This window comes from Ranitomeya imitator, chromosome 2 (assembly GCF_032444005.1).
Source record: "Ranitomeya imitator isolate aRanImi1 chromosome 2, aRanImi1.pri, whole genome shotgun sequence".
NCBI lineage: Eukaryota > Metazoa > Chordata > Amphibia > Anura > Dendrobatidae > Ranitomeya > Ranitomeya imitator.
Window position 1 is genome coordinate 689,231,837 of NC_091283.1, and position 18,670 is coordinate 689,250,506.

Below are 18,670 nucleotides of genomic sequence, written 5' to 3' on the forward strand. Positions count from 1 at the left end.
AGTGCTCTCATAGGCGATAACACTTTGTAAATGTTTTTCCCAGCAATATGCGCTCCTGAAGGATGATATTCTGGTTCAAGGATGATTTTTATTTCAAACTAAAATACAACCGGTTTTGACTTCTTGGAGTCTTCCTCAGGTATAATGTCATGCATATAAACAGATCTATCTGAACACATTTTATAGCAGACATCCCTGCATGTCAATTTGGGTGGGGGCTGAAAGATCTGTTTTTCAGACACACCAAGATATTCAGATATGCAGGATTTTGGACTCTGAGGAATCTAACAAAATTCATATACCAAATAAATTTTATACACAAGTTTTTTCACACAACAAGAAAGAAAAACGTAAAAAAAAATTCACAAAAATTTTTTTTACACAAATTATTAACTAAACTAGATGGTGGCCCGATTCTAACGCATCGGGTATTCTAGAATATGCATGTCCACGTAGTATATTGCCCAGCCACAAAATATATTGCCCAGCGACGTAGTATATTGCCCAACCACGTAATATATTGCCCAGCCACGTAGTATATTGCCCAGTCACGTTGTATATTGCCCAGCCACGTAGTATATTGCCCAGCCACGTAGTTTAATGCCCAGTCACGTAGTATATTGCCCAGTCACGTAGTATATTGCCCAGCTACGTAGTATATTGCCCAGTCACGTAGTATATTGCCCAGTCACGTAGTATATTGCCCAGCCACGTAGTATATTGCCCAGTCACGTAGTATATTGCCCAGCCATGTAGTATATTGCCCAGCAACGTAGTATATTGCCCAACCACATAGTATATTGCCCAGCCACGTAGTATATTGCCCAGCGATGTAGTATATTGCCCAGTCACGTAATATATTGCCCAGCCACGTAGTATATTGCCCAGTCACGTAGTATATTGCCCAGCCATGTAGTATATTGCCCAGCCACGTAGTTTAATGCCCAGTCACGTAGTATATTGCCCAGTCACGTCGTATATTGCCCAGCTACGTAGTATATTGCCCAGTCACGTAGTATATTGCCCAGTCACGTAGTATATTGCCCAGCCACGTAGTATATTGCCCAGTCACGTAGTATATTGCCCAGCCATGTAGTATATTGCCCAGCAACGTAGTATATTGCCCAACCACATAGTATATTGCCCAGTCACGTAGTATATTGCCCAGCGATGTAGTATATTGCCCAGTCACGTAGTATATTGCCCAGCCACGTAGTATATTGCACAGCGATGTAGTATATTGCCCAGTCACGTAGTATATTGCCCTGTGACGTAGTACATTGCCCAGAGATGTAGTATATTGCCCAGCCACGTAGTATATTGCCCAGTCACGTAGTATATTGCCCAGCCACGTAGTATATTGCCCAGTCACGTAGTATATTGCCCAGCCATGTAGTATATTGCCCAGCCACGTAGTATATTGCCCAGTCACGTAGTATATTGCCCAGCCATGTAGTATATTGCCCAGCGACGTAGTATATTGGCCAGTCACGTAGTATATTGCCCAGCCATGTAGTATATTGCCCAGCGACGTAGTATATTGCCCAGTCACGTAGTATATTGCCCAGCCATGTAGTATATTGCCCAGCGACGTAGTATATTGGCCAGTCACGTAGTATATTGCCCAGCCACATAGTATATAGCAGAGCCCACGTAGTACGGTATATTGCCCAGTCACGTAGTATATTGCCCAGCCACATAATATATAGCAGAGCCACGTAAAATATATTGCCCAGTCACGTAGTATATTGGCCAGCACAGAGCCACGTACTATAGAGACTTAAAAAAAAAATAAACATATACTCACCTATAGGGGCAGCACGGTGGCGCAGTGGTTAGCACTACAGCCTTGCAGCTCTGGGGTCCTGGGTTCTAATCCCACCCAGGACAACATCTGCAAAGAGTTTGTATGTTCTCTCCGTGTTTGCGTGGGTTTCCTCCGGGCACTCCGGTTTCCTCCCACATTCCAAAGACATACTGATAGGAATTCTAGATTGTGAGCCCAATCGGGGACAGTGATGATAATGTGTGCAAACTGTAAAGCGCTGCGGAATATGTTAGCGCTATATAAAAATAAAGATTATTATTATTATTATTATAGCCCGTTGAAGTCCTGCTATACTTACCATGCGCCGCCTTTCTCGCTCCTCGCCACGATCCCGGGACCGCTCCATTGCAAGCGGCAGCTTTCGGTGCGAGGGCTGGTGTGAGCAGGACCTGTGATGATGTCGCGTTCACATGACTGTGACATTACGGCAGGTCCTTGTCGCACACCAGCCTTGGGACGGGACCTCACGGGAAGCTGCCGCTTGCAATGGAGCGGTCCCGGGAGCGTGGAGAGGAGCGAGAAAGGCGGTGGAGGGTATAATAGCAGGTTTTTTGTTTTTTTTTAGTATTTTGAACATGACGTATTTTTACTATTGATGCTGCATAGGCAGCATGAATAGTAAATAGTTGGGGACACACAGGGTTAATAGCAGTGGTAACGGAGTCCGTTACACCGCGGGCAGTTACCGCTGCCATTAACCCTGTGTGAGCGGTGAGTGGAGGGGATTACGGAGCAGGCGTCGGGCAGTGAGTGCAGGGGAGTAGGGGAGGAACTAATCGGACTGTGGCCATCGCTGATTGGTCGCGGCAGCCATGACAGGCAGCTGCCGAGACCAATCAGTGAATGAATAACCGTGACAGAAGGACAGACAGAGAGACGGAAGTACCCCTTAGACAATTATGTATATAGAAGAATTTTTTATTTTCTAAAAACACTATAAATATAATTATTATACGATATATAAAATTCCTTTGTGTGCACAGTGGCACGCTTTGCATTATTTGCTCTACGTGAATAGCATTGTACCATGCAGTCACGGATACATCTCTTACATACACTTATTTACTTAGTCATATATTACCAGCAGGAGAAACAAAAGAGTTGTACAACTTAAATAAAATTCACTTCAGTACTGTCTTTTCATTGGGAATAACAGTACTGTATGAAACAGTACTAAAACAGGTGAGAAAGGAGAGCTGACGGGTCCTGTGAACGCCACGTGTTTGGGCCGTGTATGAAAGCCAAGAACAGGATTGGAAAATGCTTTCTACAACCAACGATCCCCAACTATTCTAACCTGTTATTAAACAATACTGTAATACAGCCATGCTTAGCAGGGCAGACAGTGTTGGTGACAAAGTCACCCATGTAGCCTAAATGCATTGGATATCAGAAAAATTAAAACAAAGTAATATTCCTAAGGGCTCATCCTTTAGTCGCGTTTCATAGCCTACAATCTAACATACACCCAATTGTAAAACACACAGAGATGGGAGATTGTCAAGTGTCCAAGTTACCTATTAATAAAGTCAATATTCCAATCTAAACAAAGCCCAGGTCAGGGAGGGGTTAATCCAAGGCTTCATCTTCTCCTTACCTACATTATTGATATAAGATGCTGAGCATTGTAGGCAGACATGGAACTAATCCTACAGTATAAGTAAATGGTAAACTGGATGTGAATTCATGTCAACACCCAAGACATTTGTCAAAATACAACGTTCATTCTGCAGAATGGAAACGGTCCAAAATCCCACCACCATATTCATTCATAGTGCAACCCATTGTAGACAGTCTAGCGGCTGCATCTAGGTAGTAAAAAAATATAGAAGGTCCCAGCAGCCCGATACATGACTCCAGATATGGCCGAATACAGCACTAACAATGCTCGGAGGCTAATGCCATCTTACACAGGCAGGTTGCTTTCAGGCAGCAAAATTGCAGAGATTTCTAAAATGAAACAACCATTTGTTTCCACAGATTTCTAAGCTGTAGATGTTGATTGCTTCCTACTATAGATGATGTAGGAGCTATTCTATATGTTCTCTAACGCGGGATCGCCCGTATTAATCCTCCTGTGAGGGTAGGCCTTGCTGTTTGCCTTCTATATACTGTGTGCACTGTGTTGATTTTCCCTTTCCCCATCCTGCGGAGCTATGACACAACAGGGCTACCTAGCAACAGTCTCTATGAGGGCTGGAAAGTGATGGCGAGTCACGGTCATGGGAGGGGGAGCAGAGTGTTCCATCTTAAGAATGAAAATTCTGTAGTAGATTAATATCAGAGGCCTGTGAGATGAGGCTACTTAATTACTAATAGAGCATCAGTAATCGTCGCTGTTACAGCCCTTATAGGAGAAAAGTGTCAATGACCTTGTACTCATATGTACAAGGCACTAGATCTGCGGTTGGTAGATATGTATACCTCATAATGGAGTTCTAAAGGGAACCTGTCACATTGTACATGCAGTCCAATCTGTAGACAGCATTGCATACAGAAGCAGATATATCCATTTGTTGGAACAGATTCAGTATAACTCATATTTTATTCATTAAAATCTCTCATGTTTACAGGCGTATAAGTCCAGTGGGCAGTCCTACGCAGGGATTGACCGCTATCTGCTGCACAGTCACACAGGGAAGACTGACCACCACTGAATACGACTGTCCACTGGACTCATATGCATAAGATATAAGTTTTATAGACACTTTTCCCACCAATATGTATATCAATCTGATCAGTTGCTTCTTCTCTAATAACATCCTGCCTACAGTTCAGATACCATTTTCAACACGACAGGTTCCTTTAAGTTAGAGAACAGCTAAAAGTTCAAGCAATGAAAGAGAATCTAGAGAATAGAAATATTTAAAGGGGCTTTTTTACTATGTGTCAAAAAACTAACAGGCTTGTAGTTGATAAAAGAGGCAACTACCTGCCTGTTGTAGTTGGTTTAAAATATGTGCACTTATGTGTCTTGCGCATCCAGGAGAACCAAGTCCTTGTTGTCTTTGTGGTGGCGAGGTGAGAATCATGCTTCCTTCGTCAGCCCTCTCCCACCAACCTCGCACAACAGAAATTTGATCAAGGTCTCCCTTATCTAATGAGTCTTCCATGCCCAGCGCAGGTTCGTCCTCCACTTCTTCCTCGCCTCCTGCACATTCCTCAACAGTTTGGATGCTACCATGCGCCCTCGGTAATCCCTCTCCCCCAGCCTCCAATGCCAGCCGCCTTGGTGCTGCCAACCTTCTTGACCTTGGAGATATGATCCCTTCTGCATACGACTCCTCCTGTTCCTCCTCCTCCTCTTGTTCCACCACCTGACTCCGAACACTGTGTTAGGTGTGCTCCAGCATGTAAATCACCGGAATGGTCATGCTGATAATGGCATCGTCAGCACTAAACATCTTCGATGCTATTTCAAAACTGTGCAGAAGGGTGCATAGGTCCCTGATCTGAGACCACTCCTGCAGCGTGATTTGCCCCACCTCTTGATCTCGTTGGCCCAGGCTATACGTCATAATGTATTGCACCAGGGCTTGCCGGTGCTGCCACAGTCGCTGCAACATGTGCAGAGTTGAATTCCACCGTGTGGGCACATCGCATTTCAGCCGATGAACTGGCAGGCCCAACGACTTCTGTAGAGATGCAAGTCGTCGAGCTGTGGGATGCAAACGGTGGAAGTGAGCACACAGCGATCGTGCCCTCTGCAGAAGCCCATCTAGTCCGGGATAGTGGGATAAAAATTGCTGGACAACCAGGTTCAAAATGTGAGCCATACAAGGCACGTATGTGACATTGCCCCGGCGAAGGGCCGCACCCAGGTTTGCAGCATTCTTGCACACAGCCTTCCCTGGCTGCAGGTTGAGTGGAGACAAGCATTGATGGAACTCGGTCTCCAGAGCTGACCACAACTCCTCAGCTGTGTGACTCACATTTCCCAGACATTTCAATGTAAACACTGCCTGATGCCGTTGAGCCCCGGTGACAGCATAGTGAGGAGGTGTGCAGGATTCCTTCTGCGCAGTTACAACGCGAGTGGCATTACCAGACAGGCTTTGGGTGCAGGGGGAGGACCGAGAGGAGGTTGAGGAGGCAGAAGCAGTGGAGGACCTTCTAGATACAGAGGATCGACGAGCAACTCGTGGGGACGGCAAGACTTGGACAGCAGCCCCTTCTCCTGATGTCGCCGTAGTTACCCAGTGCCCAGTCACCGACATGTAGCCCCTGTCCATGTTTACTCATCCAAGTGTCTGTGGTGAAATGCACCCTGTCACACACAGAGTTTCTCAAGGAAGCGGTGATGTTGTGTGCGACATGCTGGTGTAGCGCAGGCACAGCTTTCTTTGAGAAGTAGTGGCGACTGGGCATCTGGTACTGGGGCACTGCGATGGACATAAGGTCTCGAAAATCCTCTGTGTCCACCAGGCGGAAAGGCAGCATTTCTGTAGCCAACAGCATGGAGATGGAGAAATTCAACCTCTTAGCTTTGTCATGGCTAGGAGGAAATGGTCTTTTACTTGTCCACATCTGAGGGACTGAGGGCTTGCTGCTGTGCTTAGATGGAGTTGAGTAGCGTGTCCCCAGCAAACTGCTGGTCTGTGAGGAAGGTGCAGGCGGAGATGTTATGTTTCCTTGATCAAAATGTGGTGTCGATGTCGGAGAGCGCTCAGTACCAGCAGGTGTTTCCACTTGCAAATGTCCTGACGACCTGCCAATCACACTGGCTGTTGCGGGTAAAGAGGTGGAAGGTCTGCATCCAAAACCATGTGCAACTGCTGTCCCCACAGTCACAGAGGATGAAGAGGACATGGATGCACTTGATGGGGCAGACGGTGGTTGACCCGGCCCACTAGGCCGCATTGTAGCACAGTGAGATTTCCACTGCAACCTATGCCTCATATCCAAGTGACGATTCATGCATGAAGTACTCAAGCTAGTGATTTTTTGGCCTCTACTGAGATTTTGTTGACAAAGCTTACAGACAACATGAGTTGGGTCATCCTTTGCAATGTCAAAAAATGCCCAGGCTATGCAAGGTTTAGAGCCCGTGCGACCAGAAGAGCCACCACAACTTCTGGTCTGAGGCACAGTTGCGGTTGAGGATGCAGTTGTTGACGTGCTTCCAGTACTCCGTCTCTGTCCAGGAAGGCGCAACGTTACCTCGTCGGCAGATTTGTCACTAGCATCCTCCTCCACCTCCTCTGCTGACCCCATGGACTGGCGGACTGGGGGTTGACAGTAAGTGGGGTCTACAACCTCGTCATCATCATCCTGTGTGTTCTCACACCTGTCATCCTCAGAGACAACCTCTTCCTGCCCCGTCCGAAAAGTCAAGTTTTCGTTCCAATCAGGTATCTCAGTCTCATCATCATCTTCCTCATTGTCTCCACCAACAGAATTTACAGTTTGGGAATGATGGTCTACATTATGCTCAGAACCTTCTTCATCTGGGCCTGGATCCGAGCTTGGAGACTTGGGAGCTGTGAGGAAGCAAATGGGATTGGGGTGACAACTCTGAGGACTGGAGTAGTTGTGATGTTGAAGTTGACATGGAAGAGAGCCCACTTGAAAGAGCACTTTATATCCGTTCAAGCACCTGCTGTTTTTGTGCCTCATCTGGAAATTTTGGCGATGCTTGTAGCGATGGTCGTAAAAAAGGGATCATATCAGATTGTCCACGAAAAGAAGTAGACATCTTACTTTGGCTGGAAGATGGTCTTTCTTCTGCAGATGTTACTGTTGCTTTACCACCTACCCCACGGACACAACCTTTTATTCCCTTTCCAACACGCCTATTCCCCTTTCCACCAGCAGCAGACCTTTTGCCACTCATTTTAGTGCTTAACTAATTGGCAACTCTGTATCTGTAGTTGTTGGCACAACAACTGAGCAGAACTGAGTGGCCAAACTGTGGTACTAGGCCTAAAACTATTAACTGGATTAGATGCAGTGAAAATTGAGATACACAGGCAGTGTAGTTAGTTTCACAGGTGGGCTACTCTGCTGACGTGCAGACACTGCTCCTAGGCCCTAAACTATTAACTGGATTAGATGCAGTGAAAATTGAAATACACAGGCGGTATAGTTTGTTTCACAGGCGGGCTACTCTGCTGACGTGCAGACACTGCTCCTAGGCCCTAAACTATTAACTGGATTAGATGCAGTGAAAATAGAGATACACAGGCGGTGTAGTTAGTTTCACAGGCGGGCTACTCTGCTGACGTGCAGACACTGCTCCTAGGCCCAAAACTATTAACTGGGTTAGATGCAGTAAAAATTGAGATACACAGGCGGTGTAGCTAGCTTCACAGGCGGGCTGCTCAGATGACTATCAGACAATGCTACTAGCCGAAAAGGATTGGCTGAGCTAGATTACACCAAATGCTGTGACAAACACTTGCACAGCACTGGCACACACTGCTGTGTGTGTGTGCACTGCTGATAGGCTGAGAGACTGCACCGCCCCACTGTACATGTGAGAAAGAAAAAAAAATGGAGATCGGTGTTATTTCAGCACAGATCTATCCCCCCGCCCACTATACACTGAAACAGTCTATTAACAATGATAAACAGTTTTAATGTGCAAATCAAGTTAGACTTTTGGTGAACTAAACAGCTATCGAACAGAAACTCGAACAGCCAAATTTTAAGCTACAGGGCAGACAAAGTACGCCTGCGCCGGAGTCGCAGCGTGAAGAGAAGAAGACATCATCATAAGAAGATGGGAGGTCCCGGACCGCGATGCCCATTGGACCAGAACCGCAGCGTGACCGCCCCTGGGTGAGTATAATCTAACGTCTTTTTCTCATCTTTCAGGATACATCAGGGGCTTATCTACAGCATTACAGAACGCTGTAGATAAGCCCCTGATGCCGGTGGGCTTAGCTCACCTTCGATTTTGGGGGTGACAGATTCCCTTTAATGAATGTATAAAGGAAAGGCTATGAAACTTAATACCAAATATATTGTGGTACAGGACAGCTTTAGCATCAGCATGTAAAGTATACATTTGTCAAAACTCATTAACAAACAAGTCTCACGGAATAAATAAAAGGACATAAAGCTACAAAAGAGCTGGTGACACTGTAATAACAGCAGTGTTGTAATGTATCAAGCTGAATGCACCATCTGTTTACTTGCCTATATAGAAGTGTATTCTCAAGTAACAGAGCTAGTCTGTGTAACCCCTTCATGACCAGCGGTCGTTATGGAATGCAGCATTGTGAAGCTGAATATTATTTTATTAATTCTTTAGGCACACACTGTTCTTTATTGTGGCACCAAAATTACATCAACATGTATTATTTTATTACAGAAATGGCGCTTGTCATGTGGCAAAACACTATTAACCTGCTGATATGGGGTTAATCTGCAGGCTAATAGCTTTCTAAAGCAGATGCAGCACTGAAAATGCTGCTGCTGGGGGTACATGAACTTTTTTCCTCCTGGCAGTCTAGGGGTATGTTTCCACGGTCAGGAAAAGTAGCGCTTTGAACGCAGCGGATACCCCGCTCCGCCCAAAGTGTTGCTCCGCTTTGTACATGCGGTGATTCCAGATGTGTTCACCGCATTGTATTCATAGACCGGGTTATTTATCATTCGGAGATGGGGCGTCTCCTCAAGATAAATAGGCATGCTGCAGTCTATAAAGACACGCCGTGTGCGTAAACGCAGGGCCGTGTGCACATAGTTGAGATGGGATTTCATAAAATCCCCTCCACTATGCTGTAACATCTGGACGCTGCAAATCCTGATGTATTACGCCACATGGAAACATACCCTTGGGCTTACAGTTGAGGTGCAGTTTCAGGCACTGCTCATTATACAGTGAAGAGCGGCTGTAACCACACCCAATCACTGATAGCTCAGCACTCATGCACTCATCAGTTCTATGCTGGCTGTCAGTCAATGCAGAGGCATGGGTAAATTTGCCGCTGACTTTGTACTGACCAGTGACTGAAGCCACGCTGGCTGCACCTCCATGACTGAAAGCCAGAAGCTGCCGGGAGGAATAAAAGTCATTTCCTCTAGGGTTTTTAGTGCAGATTTCGCATTGCTTCAGAATGCTATTAACTTGCAGATTGAGCACATATCTGCAGGTTAATAGCGTTTTTGACATGACAGGTTCCCTTGATGTGAAAAAGTAAAACAACTTATCAATTCCATTTAAATTCAAATATGCTTAGGTAAAGGGTAAAAAAAAATGATCCCAATAATAATGGACAGTGATACTATGTGCACTTTATTTAGCTATTAGGCTAAAACAAAATGCCAGATGAGTCCCAAAGCTTGGTTCACACCGCTGTGCTTTCAGTGATTCCCTTGTCTGTATATTCCAATGTACTTATACACTTCAATATTAAACAAGTATCCTATAGTATGTAAGGATGGCCGGAATCATTAGGAAGGAACAGGTTGATGCTTGAACAACCACTGAGCGAACAACAGTGTGTTGAGCCATCTTTACACAGATGTAGGCATTCACATATTGACCATTATAGTTGTGAGATCGATTCTAGCGGTACTTCTGGAAATATTTCTTCACACAAAGATCATTTGTGGACGAAATAACTTTTGTCTGACTGTGAGTCTAAAATTTCAAACACAACGAACTTCGGACAATAATGTTATGTAATCTATTAGCTAAAACAATTAATTGTTGTTACATTTCCCCCAACGAATGGTCAATAACATTGAAATCATTAATTTTCATCAATGAACGTGTGGGGGCAACTTAAGCGTGGGACTACAACCCTAGACTTAGTCTGACCTTTACTAGCCTCTGCAAAAGAATTTGTAGTGTGGCCGTAAGAGATGATACAGACAACACCGGGGAAAGCACTCAGACATAGTGTGAATGGAGCACACACGTAATGCATCCTTATTGTGCAGGTGGTGAACATGGCTGCAGACATCTCAGAAAGGGTTACGAGAATGTGATCATTTCTTCTTTGTTTTTCAAGGAACTGGTATTTTATACTTATTTTTTATGGCAATTGATTGACCAGTGAAAGAGGTGTGTGGTTCAAGGCACGTGTACATCATATACATGTGGCCTCATGCATACGTAATACCTGGCTTTCAAGTATTTTAAAAACTGAAAATTACATTTTAGCCACCTTGTGGTCAGGAACTGATGTCAGCAACAGTGGTATGCAACTTGTGGGTGCCATATGTGCAACAGGATATCAATAATTAAACACATAACTGAAAGTAAAGAATAAATGATCAATGATCCATTCAATACTTCTGAGAAGACACCAAAACCAAGTCCTCCCTTTGCAACCTTTGCATAACTCCATAGCCTGTGAAATCATTACTATTTCAGGAGATTTCGATGACCAGCAACATAAAAGCAGTTGTTTCCACAAGTGAGGACCTGGTGCATAGACTTCGCATTGTGTTTATCACTGCAACTTGGAAGGAACTGATGGTTTCAGCCCCCCAGCACATTAATGGGCTCAAGCTGTGACTATGATATCAAGGTTCCCTGTAAAGCAACAAGCTCTTAAGTGTGAGCTGCCAATAAAGTTAGGACGTACTGTATATTCCCCAGAACATATATTTTTTGCTGTAATATGAAATTACCGGTAGGTAATTTCAGCATGAAAGCTGCAATCTTCTAATTTTTCATTTTAATTCCTCTAAATCACTACAATAGAAACTTTTTATGAAAGCAATTTGTCCTTAGCGACCAAATTCATTTTGTGATCTAGTGGCCAATAATTTTGGGGGGCTAAATGTTACTTTATTTGAGTAAAATCGTAACAAAGAACCATAGAATTAGTGAAAAAAATGTAAGTTTTGGACTTCAATTTGCATGCACCATAAACTGACTGGAGGGACATAGATAAAGAGAATGCCATAAATTAGAGGAAGACAGAATTTTTAAGGAACATAAAGAAGTATTATGGTATCAGCAAAAAAAAGTACATTCATTGTATAGTTAGAACTACTAGTCTACAATATTACAATATATTTTCTAGATGAATGTCACAAGGTTGTCAAGATCTCTTCGTGCAGTGAGACAATCACTTCCAGGGGACTAAACCAGTCTTTGTCATGGGATGGCCACACAGGTGGAGGACGGAGCTCTGTACTGTGAGCCCACTGAAACTAAACCAAGACGCTTCCCACTGGGGGAGCGCAATCAGAGATAGTAACAGCAGCAAGGAATTGATAACGTATACTGGAATAACCGCAATATTCTGAACAATAAATACCCTTCTTAGGGAGCGGTGGAAAACTCTAGGAGCTAAAGGACAAAAACCTTACACATTACACCTAAATTACCGCTTTCTGCTTCTGCAGAACACAGTTGACTCTTTGTTTTCTTTAACTCCCGCACACGTCACCAAATTGCCAACTCAAATGTAAAATTACATATATGATTGGTCCAGACAAGATAAACTGAAAATTAGGATTATATTGAATTAAAAAAAAAAAGAGATTAAAGTTTTGTAAAAGTTCAGGAAATTGATGAAAGTTGGTCTTATCTTTCATGTAGTCCAAACCACCAATGAATTATTTTGGAGTGTAATAGAGGTAGAAGTCAGTTGACCGAAAACTGATTTAGGTAAAATATGTGGTGATATAAACTATTATACATGATTATCATCAGAGACTCCCATTTTACCCATTTTTTATAAATATCTTCAAGCAGTGAAATTTTACATCAAGTCTGTCACTATATCTGGTGCTTAGGTTGTGTATATTTAGAATTAAAGTAAGCTTTCTCTTTAAGTATCTCGGCATGGACAACTTGTGATGACACCTTGTTGCAATGTGATGTCACACTGAAATTATCTATACTGGCTAAGCTAACTCCATATAGAATGACAACCTATCATTTCAGTAGAAGAAAGCGGATTCATACTGACCATGACACCAAACGCTTTTATTAGAATAATACTCATCTCTATGCATATGTTCAAGGATAGCTGAATGCCGAAGACACGTGTAACGTTTATTGCCGAAAGAAAGTTAAAGCAATTATCAAGCTGACGACGATTAATATAAGAGACAAATTAATTCAATATCACGTTACGCAAAAATGAGAAACATAAATCAGTAACAATAATTACGTTCTACTAATTGTTACAGGTTCACTGAAATATTTATAATGCAAATAAAATTCCCAAAACACAATACCTCCAATTACACATTGACAATTGCATGGAAATATTTTTACCTTATTCTTGCCCCCACAGTGGCAGCAGACTGTCCAAAGGTATTTAAGGGTCCTCCACACCAAAATAATGAAAAGGCCCCCAAAAAATGTCACCATTGAAGAGGCCAGGAATGCCCACCACATGCGCTGTCCCCGACTGTCGCATGGCACCTCGGCGGTGACTGGAATTATGAGGGCAGGGTCCCCTCTGGATGTATGGACAGAGTCTACGTGCAGGTTGTGGTGGTTGTTGATAGCACTCATGGTTAAGACAATGCTACTGAAGTTGCTTTGGAATTGGTGGCCACTTGACATTGCTAACAGAAGGACCCAGGAAGCCCTGAAAGCCACATAGATCTCAGCCCCCAAATTCCTGAACTTGCCATCATGCACAGGAAAGGGGCAGGTCAGATAAATGATGGGGCCTTCTCTGCCTCTTCTGCATAAAATAAGGGCAGTCCTATGACACAAGAACTGTCCCAGCTGTGGCTTTACAATCTCCTGCCACAAACCAGGGGAGTCGTCAGAAGCAAGGCTACCCCAGCAGCAGCAGCACCCTGTGCAGAGCTGCCTGCCATCACTCAGAAGCAGCTCCCTGCCAGTCCTTCATCTTCTGTCCCTATAGGACAAGGCACTGCCGCCAGGGACAGCTATGGCAGCACTCATTGCACATACAAAGCGAGCGCCAGCATTCACTGCAGCACCTGTCCGCTGCCCTGTCACTGTGAGCACTGTGGAGCCACACGATGGCAGGCAATCAAGGGGATTTCTCAGCTGCTGAGCTCTTCGATCAATAAGATCCTTGTGGATCGTCTTCCTGCCGACTGGCCACAGATTGCGGAGCCTGGCTCCCCTCTGCACGCTGCCTGCTCCCGGCTATGCTCCCTCCTACCTTCCCTTTTCCTCCTTCTCCTCCGATGTTCAGGGCTGTAATCCTCCCAGCTGATCCCTCGTGTCCCTCCTCCTCCTCCTCCTCCTCCTCCGCCAGCGCGGCTGTCACATCCTAGGCATTGCCAGTGTGCAGGCGAGGGCATGAAGGTGAGGGGGGCACTGCCACAGGACGGTGGTGACACTTTGGTTGCTCTTTAGTTGATTATTGAAATGTAAATATTTACTTTAGTTCTTATTTATTCACAAAGATTCTTTTTTTTCCATTTTTCCATTTCTTCTACTTTTTCATCTATATTCTTTTAATTCTTTTTCTTCTTTTTTCTTTTCTATGTATTCTTTTTCTTCTACTTTTTCATCTTTTATTTTCTTTTTATTCTTTTTTTTCTTCCTCTTTTCTATTTATTCTTCTTTTTCTTTTTATTCTTCTTCGTCTCATAATATTATTATTAAGTTGATTATTAAAATTATTATTATTATTACTATTACTAGGCCATTACTTATTTTCAAGATGTAACAGACGACTTCATATAATTAAATTCTAATATGGCCTAAACACCTTCTGCTGACCAATAAATTGAATATGGGCATAGAGGTTAATTCAATCTTTTCAATATGTATCTAGTGCTTTAAAGGGTGAAATTGCTAAGGCCGGTTTCACACGTCAGTGGCTCCGGAACGTAAGGTGACAGTTTCCTCACGTACCGGAGACACTGACTCACGTAGACACATTAAAATCAATGTGTCTCTGCACATGTCAGCATGTTTTCACGGACCGCGTGTCCGTTTGGAAAACACAGAGACATGTCAGTGTTCGTGGGAGTGCACGGATCACACAGACCCATTAAAGTGAATGGGTCCATGTAAAACACGTATCGCACACGGATGTCCGTGTGCAGTCCGTGTTCCGTGCAGGAGACAGCGCTACTGTAAGTGCTGTCTCCCCCCTCCCCCCGCGTAGTGCTGAAGCCGCTAATCATTTCTTCTCTCCAGCATCGTTCGCTGGAGAGAAGATATGAAAACTCTTTTTTTTTTTGTGTGTTTTAAAAAAATATCCCTATGGGAGGTGGAGCCGCATATTCATCACTGTAATAGGTGGCACCCCGTGACCACTCATACAGGAGAAGCTGCGGCGAGGAGAGGAAGCAGCACCAGCGAGGGAGCCGGGTAAGTATTTTATTAACAGCGGGGGGGCGCACAGGGGGTGGGAGGGGGTTGGGGACAGGGATCTTTTTTTTAAACACAAAAAAAAAAGAGTTTGCTTGGAGAGAAGAAATGATTAGCGGCTTCAGCACCAGATGCAGGGGACAGCGCTTAACTCTAGCGCTGTCTCCTGCACGGTCCGTGTGGTCCTCAGTCAGCACGCGGGCGGCACACGGCTGCCGCACTTGTGCCACACTGATGTTCAGCGTAAGCACACGGACACACGGACATGGATAATTCCAGTACCGATTTTTCCGGTACCAGAATTATCTGGACGTGTGAGACTGGCCTTAGTGAATGGAGCATTATAAAGCATGTAATAATAATCATCATTTTTACCTCCATAATGCAAACGTTCCACAGCACTTTACAATTCAGAGGGGACTTGTACAGACAATAAAGACATAACACTGTAAACACAAAGTTCCACAGATGCCAAAAGGCGTGAGGGCCGTGCTCGCAAGCATATATTCTATGAAGTATGACCACTATTGCTATTTACAGTAAATGGAGCAGTGGTCGCCCATGTTAACAATAGCTTCATTTATTTGGGGGACTTTCAGACTGTCACTTTAGTAATCAGTTGGGGTCCCAGCAGTCAGACCCACAGTCATAGACGGATTATAATGAGGGCAATCTGGGCTACTGCCCTGGGCCCATCTCCAGATTGCCCCCATTTGCGGCGCACATATCTCAGCAGGGAGCTTTCCTGACGCTGTGCTGCAGAAGATGCAGAATGGCAGCGCAGCTCCAAGAGAGCTACTGTCGTCTCTGCTGTGTCAGCGCATGACCATGTACGCACTGGCCAGACCAGAACGTTACCCTCGGGGATCGCAGCAGAGCGCCAAGGGAATGGGAGCCAGGTGAGTATGTCTGTATGTCTTTTTTTCTTTTCTTTTTTTATTAATATGCGTATGAGACGTGAGTGAGGACTCATAATGTATATAGGAGGCTCACACTATATACAGGAGGCTATATAGTGGCTCACACTGTATAGAGGAGGCTATACGGGGACTCACACTGTGTATAGGAGGCTATGTGCAGGCTCGTATTGTATATGGAAGGCTATACAGGGGCTCACACTGTATACAGGAAGCTACATAGAGACTCATGCTGTATATAGGAGGCTATACAGGGGCTCACACTGTATACAGGAGGCTACATAGAGGCTCATGCTGTATATAGGAGGCTATACAGGGGTTCACACTGTATACAGGAGGCTACATAGAGGCTCATGCTGTATATAGGAGGCTATACAGGGGCTCACACTGTATACAGGAGGCTACATAGAGACTCATGCTGTATATAGGAGGCTATACAGGGGCTCACACTGTATACAGGAGGCTACATAGAGGCTCATGCTGTATATAGGAGGCTATACAGGGGCTCACACTGTATACAGGAGGCTACGTAAAGACTCATGCTGTATATAGGAGGCTATACAGGGGCTCACACTGTATACAGGAGGCTACATAGAGGCTCATGCTGTATATAGGAGGCTATACAGGGGCTCACACTGTATACAGGAGGCTACATAGAGGCTCATGCTGTATATAGGAGGCTAGACAGGGGCTCACACTGTATACAGGAGGCTAAACGGGGACTCACACTGTGTATAGGAGGCTATGTGCAGGCTCGTATTGTATATGGAAGGCTATACAGGTGCTCACACTGTATACAGGAGGCTACATAGAGGCTCATACTGTATATAGGAGGCTATACAGGGGCTCACACTGTATACAGGAGGCTACATAGGGGCTCATACTGTATATAGGAGGCTAGACAGGGGTTAACACTATACAGGAGGCTATACGGGGACTCACACTGTATATCGGAGGCTATGTGCAGGCTCATATTGTATATAGGAGGCTATACAGGGGCTCACACTGTATACAAGAGGCTACATAGGGGCTTATACTGTATATAGGAGGCTATACAGGGGCTCACACTGTATACAGGAGGCTATACGGGGACTCACACTCGTATATAGGAGGCTATGTGCAGGCTCATATTGTATATAGGAGGCTATACAGGGGCTCACACTGTAAACAGGAGGCTAGACAGGGGTTAACACTGTATACAGGAGGCTATACGGGGACTCACACTGTATATAGGAGGCTATGTGCAGGCTCATATTGTATATAGGAGGCTATACAGGGGCTCACACTGTATGCAAGAGGCTACATAGGGGTTCATACTGTATATAGGAGGCTATACAGGGGCTCACACTAGTAACATAGTAACATAGTAAGGCCGAAAAAAGACATTTGTCCATCCAGTTCAGCCTATATTCCATCATAATAAATCCCCAGATCTACGTCCTTCTACAGAACCTAATAATTGTATGATACAATATTGTTCTGCTCCAGGAAGACATCCAGGCCTCTCTTGAATCCCTCGACTGAGTTCGCCATCACCACCTCCTCAGGCAAGCAATTCCAGATTCTCACTGCCCTAACAGTAAAGAATCCTCTTCTATGTTGGTGGAAAAACCTTCTCTCCTCCAGACGCAAAGAATGCCCCCTTGTGCCTGTCACCTTCCTTGGTATAAACAGATCCTCAGCGAGATATTTGTATTGTCCCCTTATATACTTATACATGGTTATTAGATCGCCCCTCAGTCGTCTTTTTTCTAGACTAAATAATCCTAATTTCGCTAATCTATCTGGGTATTGTAGTTCTCCCATCCCCTTTATTAATTTTGTTTCCCTCCTTTGTACTCTCTCTAGTTCCATTATATCCTTCCTGAGCACCGGTGCCCAAAACTGGACACAGTACTCCATGTGCGGTCTAACTAGGGATTTGTACAGAGGCAGTATAATGCTCTCATCATGTGTATCCAGACCTCTTTTAATGCACCCCATGATCCTGTTTGCCTTGGCAGCTGCTGCCTGGCACTGGCTGCTCCAGGTAAGTTTATCATTAACTAGGATCCCCAAGTCCTTCTCCCTGTCAGATTTACCCAGTGGTTTCCCATTCAGTGTGTAATGGTGATATTGATTCCTTCTTCCCATGTGTATAACCTTACATTTATCATTGTTAAACCTCATCTGCCACCTTTCAGCCCAAGTTTCCAACTTATCCAGATCCATCTGTAGCAGAATACTATCTTCTCTTGTATTAACAGCTTTACATAGTTTTGTATCATCTGCAAATATCGATATTTTACTGTGTAAACCTTCTACCAGATCATTAATGAATATGTTGAAGAGAACAGGTCCCAATACTGACCCCTGCGGTACCCCACTGGTCACAGCGACCCAGTTAGAGACTATACCATTTATAGCCACCCTCTGCTTTCTATCACTAAGCCAGTTACTAACCCATTTACACACATTTTCCCCCAGACCAAGCATTCTCATTTTGTGTACCAACCTCTTGTGCGGCACGGAATCAAACGCTTTGGAAAAATCGAGATATACCACGTCCAATGGCTCACCGTGGTCCAGCCTATAGCTTACCTCTTCATAAAAACTGATTAGATTGGTTTGACAGGAGCGATTTCTCTTAAACCCATGCTGATATGGAGTTAAAGAGTTATTCTCATTGAGATAATCCAGAATAACATCCCTCAGAAACCC

At 44.4% G+C, this 18,670-nt stretch overlaps 1 protein-coding gene across 8 annotated transcripts in view; it reads right to left on the bottom strand.

Annotated features, from left to right (window-relative positions):
* The window catches only part of KCNMA1 (potassium calcium-activated channel subfamily M alpha 1), a 1,262,580-nt gene that overhangs the window by 1,178,351 nt on the left and 65,559 nt on the right, over positions 1 to 18,670 (bottom strand). For 6 of the 8 annotated variants that reach the window (XM_069753070.1, XM_069753069.1, XM_069753066.1 and 3 more), the window contains exon 1: positions 13,020 to 13,921. The exons of the other annotated variants lie outside the window; for them this stretch is intronic. In XM_069753070.1, the coding sequence (XP_069609171.1) occupies positions 13,020 to 13,313 (294 nt within the window). In that variant the 5' untranslated portion in view covers positions 13,314 to 13,921. Of the gene's footprint in view, positions 1 to 13,019; positions 13,922 to 18,670 lie in introns of those variants that run through there. 8 annotated transcript variants of the gene reach the window in all.